Below are 15048 nucleotides of genomic sequence, written 5' to 3'. Positions count from 1 at the left end.
GCGGGAGCATAGCAGGGGCATGCATGCACTGAAGCATGCACTGAAGCCTGTAAACATCAATAATGAGAATTCTCTGAAATTGATTAAATGTTATTGAGTTGTTTATGTTTGTGGAACTATGTTTCATTTAACATGGATGACTGTTTAATGAAAGGAAGACCACTCAATGTGCCTCTGATGTCTCTCTCTACGAAATGGCGTCTTTGAATTTAAAAATGACTGTCGACCTGACCTGATGTAAATTATAATTGTGTATAGAATGTCTGTCTGTGAATGATGCTTTGATTTTTACTAAATAAACCCTATATTGACAAGAAAGCTGAGCATTACTTTTCCTTCCTTGTTCATTTCTCAAAGGAATCAGTTAAATTAAATGTGCTCTGAGAGAGATTTTAACATGCAGATTTATGCATGATTGGTATATTGCTATTAGTTTTTGTAAAACTGATTTCATGAGTGACCAGATAAGTTATTTTATTTGATCATACTTTGTCTTATTTTGAACCCCTGTGAGTGAATGCTTATTTGGCAGGACCACAACATTTCCTCTTGCAGTTTGATTGTCTACGCTTGTAGTTAAAGGTTGAGTGTATAACAATGAAATCCCTTTTCCTTTGATTAGGTCTAGGGGCTACAGCTTTGATTTCTGAGAAGAATAGTATTGTCGGGCCACATGCAACGCTGCTGGCGTCTAACTTGAGGTAACTTCTTAAAGCTCCGCATTTTGATAATGTCCCAAATATGTCCCTGAGGGCAGGTTTAAACTAGACATCTCCCTGAGGACAATTAAATACAACTAAAATTCAGGAAATTTCCCTGATGTCTGCAAGAGACATTCATTGGTTTTAAACAAAGGCATAGAACACCCTCCCATTGACTGAAAGGCTTTCTGCGCAAGATAGATCACAAAAGTGTCCTATACAGTAACTGCTGTACGCTATTGATCAGAGGGAGCACAATATGCACTGGCGTTTGTGGTTGCTTGGTCGGAGGCTGGGTTTGGTGCTGATGTGTTTTGTGTGTTTTGCTCTCTGGATTCAAGGCCAGGCTGTGAAATTGTCATGGTATGCCTGTGGTGATAATGTGTTCTTTCACTTACAATGGTTACAATCGTACTGATTTGGATATCTTAGCAGCAGCCTATTGACATGTTTTGATGTAGTGTAATTGATAAATCCTCACTATGATGTAGTGTAATTGATAAATCCTCACTATGATGTACTGTAATTGATAAATCCTCACTATGCTGTAATCACTGTGATGTAATGACTACGATGTAATGACTAAATGCCCGAACCCTAAGAACAGAGGTACCAATAAAACATTAACCTTTTTGAAAAAACAAAATAAGCTCTGTTTGTATCAAATTTGGAACAAATAGGTTTTAGATAGTTGTTTGCTTTGTGTAACAGCCTTTTTGTACACCGTGCCCTACTTCCGTTTTATCTGTGATCTGCTGTGTTTAGTGTGGCTGACCCAACCCTGTCCCTGCTGGCTTCACTCTACATCCCACCCCTACCCCACCCGCATGGCCCGCACCTTCTGCCAGATCCCGCCGGTGCTCTTAATCGCCTACCTCCCCCCTCCCCCCTCCCTCTCTCCATCCTCCCCAACTGGTAAATGTGCCAACTGGTGGCATTTAGCAGCTGCGTGGGCAGGCCTGGCTCGGCTGGCTCAGTAACCCTCAGTCAGTCAGAGCCAGACTTCTGACTCCTTATCGTCAGTGGATAACTGCGAGTAGTGGGATCTCCTCCTAGAAGTAGCAGAGCAGGGTGGTGTTAAGAGGGAATGTGGCATTGCAGGGAAGTGTATACAACTCCGGGTCACCTTGTCATCTCGGCCTGTTCCTACCCGACACGGGTCAGCTCACGGAGCCAGCAGTTGTATTCAAGACATCAAACTGGGAACCATTGAAAACATGTCATGGGAGCTTTCGCCTTTCACCCATGTAGCCCATTGTTGAATGAGTGATTTCTACATCAAAACAGTGCAAAGCGGCTACCTTAGGTTATGGTATGGTTACGATATGTCTTTGAGGTGAAATCAACCTGTTTTTTAAACTTGTAACTCATCCTGACCTTGGTCAGGGACCATGTTGAGTGTTACAGTGAACCTTTCATGATGTGGGTCTCCCCTAAACACTCAACAAATAATCACCTCCCGTTGTTTGAGTCAGTGGGACAGGCCAGATGCAGAGAGTGTATTCGCTATAGCAGGACAACTATATACTTCTAGCAACTCAAAGCAATCTATTTCTTTCCCTCCCAACTACTCTGTGACTGTCCATCAGTTTGTCCGTCCACTTGACAATCTATTTGTACACATTACTTAAGTCAGGCTTGTGAGCTTGCCTTGGTGATGGTTGTTGCCCAGGCATGTGTTAGCGTCCCTGCTCTGTCCAAGTTGCTCCTACACCACTCTAACACAATCATCGGCCTCATAAAAAGAACCTGAGGAATCACTGTCTGTCACACAGGGATCTTTGATGTTGATAGGCGCCTCAACATGATGGCATCAACACCCACACAGAATGAGCTGCTAGGGGCTTTCAATCCCACAGCCTCATGGCCATAGATAATACATCTTTTAGTGATACTGAAATTAAAGAAATCCAAACTTTGGAGTATACAGTGCCTATAGAAAGTCATCATACCCTGTGAAATCTTTACCTTTTGTCACATTACACCCTGGAAATTAAAATAAATGAAATCTAACTTTTCTGAGCTGTATGTTCACATTATAACCCTCATTATCAAAGTGAAAAATAAAAAATGTAACAATTCTGGACAATTATTCAAAATTAATTAGTGAAATACCTGGTTTGGTTAAGTGATCAGCCCCTTAGAGTATACCATTATAAACTTGCTCAGGTGCAACCAATCAACTTCCAGATCAAACACCAGCCAAGAGCTATGTTTGGCGAAAACCAAACACAACACACCACCCAAAACACACCATACCTACTGTGAAGCATGGTGGTGGCAACATTATGTTGTGGGGACTGGGCAATTGGTCAGGATTGAAGGGAAAATGGATGCTGCCAAGTACACCCAAATTCTTGAGGACAACCTGCGTCCCTCTGCTAGACGGCTGAAGATGGGCAGGTCATTCACCTTCCAACACGACAACGATCCTAAACATACCGCCAAAAGAACAACACAGTGGCTTAAGGATAGAAAGGTGAATGTCCTTGAGTGGCCAAGTCAGAGCCCTGACTTAAATCCGATAAAAAATCTGTGGATGGACTTGAAGAGAGCAGTCCATCAATTCTGCAAGGAAGAATGGGCAAATATTCTCTAATCTAGGTGTGCAAAGCTAGTAGAGACATATCCAAACAGATTGATGGCTGTAATTGCAGCAAAAGGTGGCTCTACAAAGTATTAAATCAGGGGACTGATGACTTTTCCAACCCTGTTATTCTTGTTTTTCCTTTTTTATAAATTTTCAGAACTGTCGCCTTTTTTTTCATTAGTTTGATGTTGTATGGCTAAATTTGTACATGAAGCTGGAAAAAAAAGTTTTTTAATGGGTTTTGATTTCAGGCTGTACGACAAATATAGTAACTATTTCAAAGGGGTATTTACTTTCTATAGGCACTGTAGATCAAAAAATGTTTCACTGTTCAAATACTTAGGGCACTGTATATCTCTCATCAACAAGTTCAGTCAGAAAACCAGAAACCAACATTATGAAAACATGCTACACATTAGAGTCCAATAAGTGTATTTCTCTTTCTTTACAATATATTTTTCAGTAGCTTTTTGTTTGTTTTTTTACAGAAAAGGGTTCCATTTTGTGAAACTGGACTAGATAAAACAATGACAAAGACAGAATAGCGGCTGTTGAATCAAATTGTCTCAAATTCCCTTTAAATAAATATATGTACAGCATATCATACAAAGATCCCAGTATAACCTACAGTATGATTGTTATGTTGTTGTTGTTGTTGTTGTTGTTGTTGTTTTTGTCTTGGATGTTCTAGGGTACACTGTACTGTACTGTATCTTCCCACCTGCTTCTCCTTTGTTTTTTAAGGCAAAGAGGGAATAATTGGGGTGCAAAGAACTTAACATAACTTCAATGTTCAACAAGGGCAAACACAGACCTCTCTCCTTGTTTCCATGCTGGTAGTCATACTGTATACAATGAGGCAGAGCACCAACCTTCTATTATTGGGGATAACAAGGCAGAAAAGAGAAGTGGAAGGAAAATTAAGGAAGAAAACAAAAGGTTGAGATCAATTAGAGCACTGATTTTGGATTTTGCAACATGGGACAGTATAGTGAATATGTTCTATATTTGAACCTGCTGATGCTGCTATATTGGTTGAATGTGAACACAATAGGATTAGATTCTAGATATTGACAGAGGGGGTCTTCAAAAAACATCACCAACACTGTAAATTGACCTCCTGTTTTATGAAAATGATCAAATCGGTTTTTTCTCAAAACTCAATATTTTGCCATTCAATGTTTGCATTGATAACTCATGACGTGTGAGCCTACGTCCATACCTCAGACGAGGGACCTTGAGGCAACGGTTCATCTGTTTGTCTGATGATGGTGTTTGAAGAGGAGAACTGAATGACAAAAACATTTTTTAAAAATCAAAACGCAAAAAACCCAAAATATTATAGAATTTTCAATAACAGATGAAAGAAAAACAAGAAAAAGAAAATACAAGAATAAGTATTCTCCTTTTTGTCCATAGTCCATGCCTTGTTTTTAAGGAGTTTCTCACATTCACCAATCGAAGCTCCTTGGCAGGTGACAGTATAACACATCCGCTGTGAGGGTGTTTTGTTTTATAGCTACACTGAAGATGAAAGGCCAAAGCTCAAGATCAGACGTCCTGAACACACCTCCACAAATCTTCCCCCCATTGAAACTGTCTCTCACGGTTTGTCATGCTTAGCAAATATAATGCCCTCCAGCATGTCCTTTTTTCTGTCTCTGCTGTCGCACATAAAATCATCTCTGATAAATATATACAAACAAACAAACACAATCATATGTGGGTCATAATGTAAATAATGTAGAAAATAGTTTTTCTTTGTCGGTCCTCTGCATCCATAGTGGGCCGGGAGGGTGGTCATCCAGAGTTCTGGTGATGCAGTCACTCCTCTCTCCCTGCTGCATGTGTCTGTCCCTCCCCATGGTGTTGTCTGTAGGAGGAAGCCTCTATACGTTAGTCTCCAGCCCGTTCATGTCAATGGAGCAGTGCTCCTTGTCCTTGTGCTCCCTCTTGTGGTGGGGAGCATGGGCTTGTTTCCTCTTCTCCGCCGGCCGTACCCCTTCCTCTAGCTGCATCAGACGAGCCACATCTGGGGAGAGGTGGTCCTGCCTACCCCCGTGCGGAGGGGGCTGGTAGCAACCGTTCTTCTGGTAAGTCATCATCTGCTGGATGCTCAGCATGGGCTTGGTCTCGCAGATCAGGGGCACCTGAAGGACACGGTGGGGGAGAAACCAAGTCATCAACACGTCGGAATTCCCCAATGGTCCCAATAGAAGAAACCGACGCCATGTTAATATTGTAGATATTACTGTAGTAATAGTAAGGTCTGTTGCCAATGAACTCTGAATGTCTCATGTCACCATAATGGGGAGGACAGACTCGAAACACGACACAAGCATCTTAGCAATGATCTTAATATCTATATTCAACAGTGGCATTGGGCGATATGATCCACAAATGATTGTCCTTTTAGAATCAGAGGTGGGAGGAGGGTTTGATTTGAATTGTGTGTGGTTTACAGTATGTGTGTTGTACTGTATGTATGTTGTATTTTTTTTTACTTGTACATAGTTATGGTTATATGTTGTTGTGGTTTTACTTGTTCTATCAATAAAGTTTGCAAAAAGAAAAGGAAAGTTGGCGGCTTCTGGTGCACTGTTCTTCAACTATACTCATTGAATGTAATGGAAAAGAATGTCTGTGTTTGTTTATATCATGCACTGCATACCTGCTCGCCTTCCTTGACAAAGTCTTTTCTGCAGATGTGAGCCATGATCCCTGTGGCCAAGGCATCCCCCATCACGTTCACCATGGTCCTGAAGCGGTCCCTGCCACACACAACGTCGGGTCAGCTTGGTTCTGTACTGAACCTCAGGACTGACCTACATATCATACTGTGTTCTGGTCTACAGTGAGAGCACAAGCTATGTAAAGGTACTATTTGCATATTTAGCTTTTCTCAGCCCTTTATGATTTATAAACAGTAAATTACTGTTTGATATTATGCAGGGATATCAATAACATGATAAAAACATGCATTTATTTGATCATGTAGATTCAACAATATGGCCATATAAACCATAAATGGGTTGGACACAGGGTGGGAATTTCACGACGGCCACGACGGCCATGGCCGTCGTTGCCCCGCACTTTGGCCTTGATGCCCTGTGAAAAAATGTTCAATTTACGGCCAAGGTGGCCTTTGTGCCCCTGTCAAAGTTCCAGTGTAAACAATGCTAGTGACGCGTGGTGGGCTTTTATGGAATTACAGCCACCCTAGTGCGCACAGTAGGCTAGTCCCGTGACTTCGCGAGCCGCGCAGGTGAAGTATCAACATCACATGCAAGAAGAACGTCAACAAAGCCTCCTCGCACCAGCCTCTCACGGGAGCAAGACAAGCACAGCCTATTTAAAGTCGACTCGTTAACGTTACATTTTTTTTGCCTTATGAAAACTAGCGATAGCTAGCTAGTTGGGATAGCGCTAACGTCTTCCCTTCCTCAGGGAAAAGGGCTCGAGATCTAGTGTTGCTTCTACTAGCAGATAGCTGTCAGCTACGGTCAGCTTTGAATCTAGTATTTTTCTTGCTAAGCGGTTTTGATATAATACATGACTGACTTATGTGGTTTATGGCTGAACTTAACGTATACGTTTAAGAAACGCTATTGCTATTCAGCCATTTGTAATCTTTAAACGACTGGTGTTGACGTTAGTGCTACACTTTTCTGTCATGTTGATTGACTAGCGATAGCTGGTGAGCTATCACTAGTTAGGATACGTCTCTCTTTGGAGGGGAAAAAAAAGGTCGGCATCTATAAGTTACTTGAACCTGTGAATTTAGCCATTTCTCGCCAGTCCAAATACCCACAGTTGACCAAATAAATTTAATTGTAGCTCACTATTGTCACTCCAATATCTGACACTCAAAATGCCAAGAGGGTTACCTAGGCTACTGCATCTGACAGCTGACAGCTGACTGACTCCTGCTGTAAAGTAAACAATAGTTGCGTTACCATCAAACATCTTAATGCACGCAGATGCGCATTTTCTGTAGCCGAATTTTCACGAATGCAAGATAGAATATGTGAATGAGCTGGATGGAAACGCAACCAGTGTTGGGAAGTAACTGAATACATGTATTTGGGATTACGTATTCAGAATACAAAATTATGAGTAACTGTATTTTGTTACAGTTACATTTTCATTGAGTGGTATTTAGAATACAGTTACTTTGGTCAATTGTAGGGGTTACTTTTGGAATCCTTCTTATATGAATTTCTGGGCTTTTTTAACTCAAATTCTGACATTTCTTTTGTTTTTCAATGTTTTTAAATTAAAACAAATGTTTTAATACATAATTAATGTTTCTTGGTGAATGAGAATGTTAAGGTATCAATCTGAAAGGTAAAACCAGCGTAATTTAACCCAACGGCCTTTGTGCCCTGTCATGTGGCCTTTGTGCCCTTAAAAAAAATGTGAACGGGAAGGCCAAATGGCCTTGCCCCTAAAATGACGAAATTCCAAGCCTTGTTGGACATTAGAAACTCATGAGCCTTCATCATCGATAAACATGAATAAGAACTGGGGTGAAGACAGGGCAGAAGGAGTATACATACAACGCCCAATCCACAGCGATGATGAGTGTGATGTCATCAGTGGGCAGACCCACTGAGGTTAACACAATCACCATGGTGACCAGGCCGGCTTGTGGAATTCCAGCGGCACCAATACTGGCAGCTGTTGCTGTGATACTGGGAATGAGAGGGGACAAAAAAGTGACCTTGAGTGTATTAGTACAACACTCAAAACACACAGCTCTGTCATTGTCACAGGTTTGTGACAATGAGAGACAAGAAAGAGAGAGGAGGAGAAAGAATGTTTAGAAGAGTTGGCATGATGTTCCTGACTTTATCAATAATCCTTGACCTGTCATCCTGTCGTACAAAGAAATAATCACTCACACAAACACACGATTCACGCTTCCTCGTGATTAATTGGATGTCCCGTTAGAGAATGGGGGATCTCGGGGGGTCTCTGGAGGGGAGAACATACAAATGGACCAGCGATGTGGGCAGCCAAACGTCAAGGGAAACGGGCACAAATAAATACCAAAAAATCATAATTGTGGCGTGACAAGCGGGATGAGTAATACAGGTCATATGGGTCTTACCGCCTAGGGATTAGGGAATGGGCACAGTCTGTGACCATGAGGATAGGTCTACTTAATGATATTACAGTTTGACATGTCATTAAATCAGACGGGGACGTTTGACAGGACCTGGGTGACCAGTGTAGAAGCAGTCTCCAGCGACAACGAGGGGGGGAGTGGTCTGTGTGTGTGTATCTGTCTGTCTGTCAGTCTGTCTGTCTGCCTGTTCTGGGCAAAAGCACTGATTGAGTTAAAGTCAGGGATCAGTGGGAAGGTCATACAGTCAGTCGTCACATTTACGTTCATCTACGTGTTTCATATAATAATCTCATAATATTCACTAATTCTGCATTAAATGTGTGACAGATTAATTCCTGTGTTGCACTCAAACAACATTTGTGGTAACCTCGACTACATTTTTGACTAATCAAAAAATACACATGCCTATCAGTACTAGTGACTGTTTTTTTTCAGCATAAATAATGGATGGATGGTAACAGAAATGGATGACTTTACAATCAACAAAATATGATCTCAAAAACACAACACAAATGTCACCAGAAACCCTGCAAACCCTCACATGTCCAGACTGGATGGTCTGGTTTAAAATTGTTTCTCTAGACTATGCATACACACATGCATACCTGATGGTGATGATCTGGCCAAAGTCCAGCTCGTAGTTGTTGACCTGGGCGATGAAGATGGCTGCCACGGCCTCATAGAGCGCCGTGCCATCCATGTTGATGGTGGCGCCCACAGGGAGCACAAAGCGGATGATGCGCCGGTCGATGTGGTTATTCTCAAGGAGGCACTTGAAGGTGATAGGCAGAGTGGCAGAGCTGTGGAGGAGACAGGCGACCTCGGTCAAACAGGTAAAGTATGTGAGGTGGGCTCTGACCAAGCAAACTGAATCAAGTGCAGTTCAAGTACATACAAATATATTTGACCCAGGTCAGACAGTACAGAGGACTCTCTTGAACTACAGTATGCATAATAATACCCTACTGTGGGGGGACATGCAGCGTTCGGCCTGTAGAGGGAGCTACAGAACCGTGGCCAGGGTTACGGAAGCGAGGCTTCGTTGCGCACCTGTTGCGAATGAAGCTGGCCCCAGGATCTCGCGGCCGCCGTGGGCTTGGCGGAGGACCATCTCTCCCTCCCACCGCGGGAGCCACGACGACCAACCCCGGCCCCGCGCCAGGGGGCGGGGGGCCAGCGCCCGGGAGGAGCCGAGGGACCGGAAAGAGAGAGGCCGGTGCCCACTCCAAGGACGAGATGGCAGGGGCGTGCATATCGTGAGCCAGCCCTGGCCCCGCAGGAAGCACCCCGAGCGACAGGGGGGGTGTGTTGGTGATGCGGACGGCTGGGCCATGTTCAGGCCGAGTGCCCAGTGATGGAGGTGGGGCAGGTCGTCCGCATCGGCGACATACCGGGCCCTCCCCCCGGACCAGGAGCGGCGTATCGTGTTCCAGTAAGGATACAGCATGATACACACCAGGCGTTCTTGGATTCGGGCTGCATGCAGTCCATGATCCAGGAGCACCTGGTTCGACCAGGGGCATTGTTAAAGGCATCGAGGGTGTTGGTGAAGTATGTGCATGGGGACATCCACGAATACCCTGTGGTCGCTATCGAAATTCATTATGAGGGAAAAAAACATAGTGTACAGGCGGCGGTTAGCCCACGCCTCACGCATCCCCTGATTCTGGGTGTAGATTGGGAGGGGTTTCCTCAAGCGGTAAACCGGGGTGCGTGCACGACAGAGAGGGAGGTGTGAGGCGTGTAATGTGCTCTGCACTGAGGCGGCGCCTCGCGACACTGCCGAGGAGCCGGAGCCGGCGGGGGGGTCTCAACCCGAGATTTCCCCGCCGAACTATCCGCTGCTAGGTGACTTCCCCCTCGAGCAGTCTCGTGACGAGACCCTACGATCGGCCTATGACCAAGTGATAGCAATTGATGGTACTTTGGTACGGCCAGACACAGTGCGTGCCCACCCCTATTTTGCGATTATCAGCGACAGGTTATACAGAGTAAGTCGTGACTCACATAGTCAGGAGGAAGTAACCCAGTTGTTGGTTCCCCATAGCCGCTGGGAAATGGTCTTCCAGGCGGCTCATTTCAACCCCATGGCGGGCCATTTAGGTTATGATAAGACACTAAACCGTATAATGACTCGTTTTTATTGGCCGGGAATTTGGGCAGAGGTGCGTAGGTGGTGCGCTTCTTGTCGCGAATGTCAGTTGGTAAATCCCCCAGCCATTCCACGGGCCCCCTTGCGGCCCTTAACATTGGTCGAGAACCCATTCGACCGCATTGCCATGGATATTATCGGGCCATTTGATCGGTGTACACAGAGATATCGATTTGTGTTGGTCTTGATAGATTACGCAACCCGATACCCAGAGGCAATACCGCTGCGCAATATTTCTGCCAGGAGTGTAGCGCAGGCATTGTTTCAAGTAATCTCCCGCGTGGGAATCCCGAAAGAGATTCTCACCGACCAGGGCATTAATTTTATGTCATGCACCCTCAAGGAAATGTATGGGTTGTTGAACATCAAGGCGGTTCGAACCAGTGTTTACCACCTGGCCACTGATGGCCTTTGTGAGAGGTTCAATCGGACCTTGAAATCAATGATCCGGAAGTTTGTACACGAGGATAGTCGGAATTGGCATAAATGGCTAGATCCCCTGCTGTTTGCGGTACAGGAAGTCCCCCAAGCTTCCACAGGGTTTTCCCCGATTGAATTACTCTACGGGCGTAAGCCCCGGGGTGTCCTAGACCTTCTTAAAGAAAATTGGGAGGAAGGGTCTAGCGACAGTAAAAATGAGATTCAATACGTCCTGGACTTGCGCACAAAGCTCCACGCCCTAGGGGTTATTTCACGCGAGCATTTGCAGCAAGCCCAGGAGCGTCAAAAGCGCCTATACGACAGGGGAACTAACCTGCGAGAATTTACACCGAGAGACAAGGTGCTCGTACTGTTACCCACCTCCAGCACGAAATTACTCGCGAAGTGGCAAGGGCCGTTTGTGGTCACACGTCGCATGGGGAACGTGGATTATGAGGTAGTACGCTCGGACCGGGGGGATAGCTTGCAGGTGTATCACGTAAATCTCCTAAAAAAATGGAACGACGTGGTCACTGTTGCTCTGGCTACAATAATTCCAGAGAGAGATGAGTTCGGACCAGAAGTCCCAAAATCTAAAGTTAGCACTCCGGTCGGTATTGATAACCATCTCTCTGCTAGCCAGGCCACGGACGTTGCAGATTTGAAAGCTAAGTTCGCCGATGTGTTTTCTCCCCGGCCCGGTCGGACTACGCTTATCGACCACCATATAGAAACGCAGCCGGGTTTAACGGTGCGTACGCGTCCCTATAGGTTACCGGTACACAAACGAGACATTGTGTGCAGGGAATTGGAAGTCATGCTGGAGCTGGGTGTGGTCGAGGAGTCCCGCAGTGACTGGTGTAGCCCCATCGTGCTTGTCAACAAGCCGGATGGGTCTATACGGTTCTGTGTGGATTATAGAAGGGTTAATGCGGTCTCCAAATTCGATGCCTACCCGATGCCCTGGGTTGACGAGCTCTTGGACCGGCTTGGCACGGCCAAGTTTTTCACGACATTGGATTGTACGAAGGGATACTGGCAGATTCCACTCTCGCCGGTATCCCAGGAGAAGACTGCATTCTCCACTCCGCTCAGGCTATACCAGTTCACGGTGCTCCCTTTCGGGTTGTTCGGAGCCCCAGCCACTTTTCAGCGCCTCATGGACCGCATTCTGCGGCCACACTCTGCCTATGCTGCGGCCTACCTGGATGACATTGTCATTCACAGTGACACCTGGGCGCAGCATGTGCAGAGTGTGGCTGCTGTTCTGCGGTCCCTGAGGCAGGCGGGGCTGACGGCCAACCCGAAGAAGTGCGTGATCGGGCAGAGGGAGATCCGGTATCTGGGGTACCACTTGGGTCAAGGGGAGGTGCGGCCGCAGATTGAAAAGACTGCGGCCATCGCCGCCTCTCCGCGGCCCAAGACGAAGAAGGAGGTGAGGGCCTTCCTGGGGCTGGCTGGCTATTACCGGCAGTTTGTGTCGGGATTTTCAGAGCTGGCCAGTCCCTTGACGGACCTCACCCGGAAAGGTGCCCCGGATCCGGTCCAATGGTCGGGCCAGTGCCAGGGGTCGTTTGAGGCCCTTAAGGGCGCTCTTTGTGGAGAAACGGTCCTGTATGCGCCTGATTTTAACCTCCCTTTCTCCCTACAGACGGACGTGTCGGATAGAGGCCTGGGAGCAGTGCTGACCCAGCAGAGGGAGGGGGCTGACTGGCCGGTGCTGTACCTGAGCCGCAAACTGTCGGAGAGGGAGGGCCGGTACAGCACGGTGGAGAAGGAGTGCCTGGCCATCAAGTGGGCGGTCGGCGCCCTCCACTACTACCTGCTGGGTCGCGCTTTCACCCTCTACTCCGACCATGCTCCCCTCCAGTGGCTCCACCACATGAAGGATATGAACGCGAGGATCACCCGGTGGTATCTCGCGTTGCAGCCCTTCAACTTTTCGGTCGTGCACAGACCGGGGGCGCAGATGGTCGTGGCAGACTTCCTCTCCCGTGCAGGCGGGGGGGAGTAGGTTGTCGGCCGTCGTGTCCCCGGCCTGTGTCGGGCGGTGGGGGTATGTGGGGGGACATGCAGCGTTCGGCCTGTAGAGGGAGCTACAGGACCGTGGCCAGGGTTACGGAAGCGAGGCTTCGTTGCGCACCTGTTGCGAATGAAGCCTCGTTGACGAAAAGGTTTAAGATGTGTGTGCCTCTGCTTTCGAGGAGGAAGGCTGGAAAGCGAGGACTGGAAAGTCAACATCGCCATTACAAGTATTATCTTAAATAAACGGGAGCCTTCCCTCACCACCACACTGCGTCCGCCTCTCTGTACAAGGTACTCGTTACACCTACATTTCTATTAATTTCTCTTTGTTAAGTTACAATTTCACACATCACAAGTTCACTTTCACTGTCTGAAATAGTCTCTGTTTCTTAACAAACTTGAATAAAGAAGATTTCAATGAGACACATGAACCCACAGAAAGGTCTGGTTATTCAAGGAGCCTTTTAGACATTTCAATCACACCAAACTCAACATGACCAAGACCTCAGATATGATTCATTCAAGGATAGAGATGCATTGAAAAGATTCATATTCTCATTAGATTCACAGCATGCCTGCTGTAATCATAAATGTATCAGAATAAAGTAGCAGGTAATAAGAGCACTGCTATTCATTCTGTGGTTGAACATATTGAGTGGAGATCAGATTACTCCTTTCAAACACAAGGTCTTATCTACCAAAGAACATTGTGCTACGTTAATGAAATTCCTTTAAGTTTACAACAGCAGAGCTATGAATGTAAAACAGAGGTGAAGTGTACCATTACACCTCAAAATGAGACATCATGAGACACAATGGTACATCAGTAAGAACTGATAAAAACAAGGTTTGAGAGAAGGAAACGTTGGAAAAGTATGGCCGTGCACAAAAGTATGGCTGTGTTTGCACTAAGACTGTTTTTTACACTGTTAAAATATAGCCCAAAAGGTTCAAGTTGAGTTTGGGGTTATGGGGGGGAGAGGTGAACAAAGGACAGGGTCAGGAATAGAGAACTCCTCAACACACATACTTTCTGCTCTCCAAGACTGTGGGCGATTCCTTTCCTCCAATAAGGTAATATCAACTCCAAAGGAGTTGATACTGGAGAGATCAATGGCCTCATTTCTATATGCATTCTGTTTGTACAGTCAGTAGTGAGTCAGTTAGTATAACTCCAGTTATTATAAAACTTTTACAATAACTAATATCAACTCAAAACCTGCTCTTATTAACTCCTCACTAAGATATGTATATAGCCTTATGTAAAGGTCATACATAAGCTCAAGGTTTCCAGAGGGTTAGGTTTTTACTCGGGTCTCACAGAGGGTTAGGTTTTTACTTCAGGTCTCACAACCACAGATGCTCAAGGTTCCATACCTAAACCCTCCAGAGGGTGAGATGAGTGTTTACCTGGAGGATGTGGCCAGGGAGATGAGCAGGGCCTGCAGGATGCCCCTGATGTAGACGATGGGGCTCTTCTTGGTGATGAAGAAGTACATGGCGGGCAGGATGAAGAGGCCGTGCAGCACCAGGCCCATCACCACAGTGATGGCGTAGAAGCCCAGCTTCTTCCCCATGGCTGATGGGTCGTCCATTTCCAGGATTTTCCCCGCCACCAGGAATACGATCCCGAACGGGAAGTACCTGCGTAATTACAGGGAGTACAGGGTTTGGTTGATATGGTAGGTTCTAATGATGGTTGTGGACATGGTCGTTCTTAGACTAGCCCTGGTGATTGGATGTCTCAGCATTTAAAGCAACTTTGTTGACCTGGAAAACAACGACTGACATATTTTGATGTTTGACAAGCTGCTTTTGTGTCTGCTGACTTTCGGACGGTCATATGAGTAAACATTACAATGTTATTAGGAGTTTGACTGTGGTTATTTGACTTGCTCAGCTCCTACCAGATGACGATGGCGACAATCTTCAGAACGGCCTCGTTCAAGCTCTGGCAGAAGTTGACCAAGGCGCTGCCATTGGGTCCCATCCTACCAAGCATGATACCTGGAGGATGATAACAAACAGT

At 45.9% G+C, this 15048-nt stretch overlaps 1 protein-coding gene across 1 annotated transcript in view; it reads right to left on the bottom strand.

Moving 5' to 3' along the window:
* Positions 1–5180: 5180 nt before the first annotated feature.
* The window catches only part of slc1a7a (solute carrier family 1 member 7a), a gene marked incomplete at both ends in the record, with an annotated part of 32346 nt that continues 22478 nt past the window's right edge, over positions 5181–15048 (bottom strand). Inside the window, 6 exons of the mRNA XM_083684509.1 lie at positions 5181–5441; positions 5963–6062; positions 7851–7985; positions 9028–9222; positions 14430–14663; positions 14927–15026. Of these exons, the coding sequence (XP_083540635.1) occupies positions 5181–5441; positions 5963–6062; positions 7851–7985; positions 9028–9222; positions 14430–14663; positions 14927–15026 (1025 nt within the window). The remainder of the gene's footprint in view (positions 5442–5962; positions 6063–7850; positions 7986–9027; positions 9223–14429; positions 14664–14926; positions 15027–15048) is intronic.

This window comes from Argentina silus (genome assembly GCF_951799395.1).
Source record: "Argentina silus genome assembly, chromosome: 1".
NCBI lineage: Eukaryota > Metazoa > Chordata > Actinopteri > Argentiniformes > Argentinidae > Argentina > Argentina silus.
The sequence above is the reverse complement of the archived record's forward strand: the minus strand, read 5'-3'. Positions and strand labels throughout refer to the sequence as shown.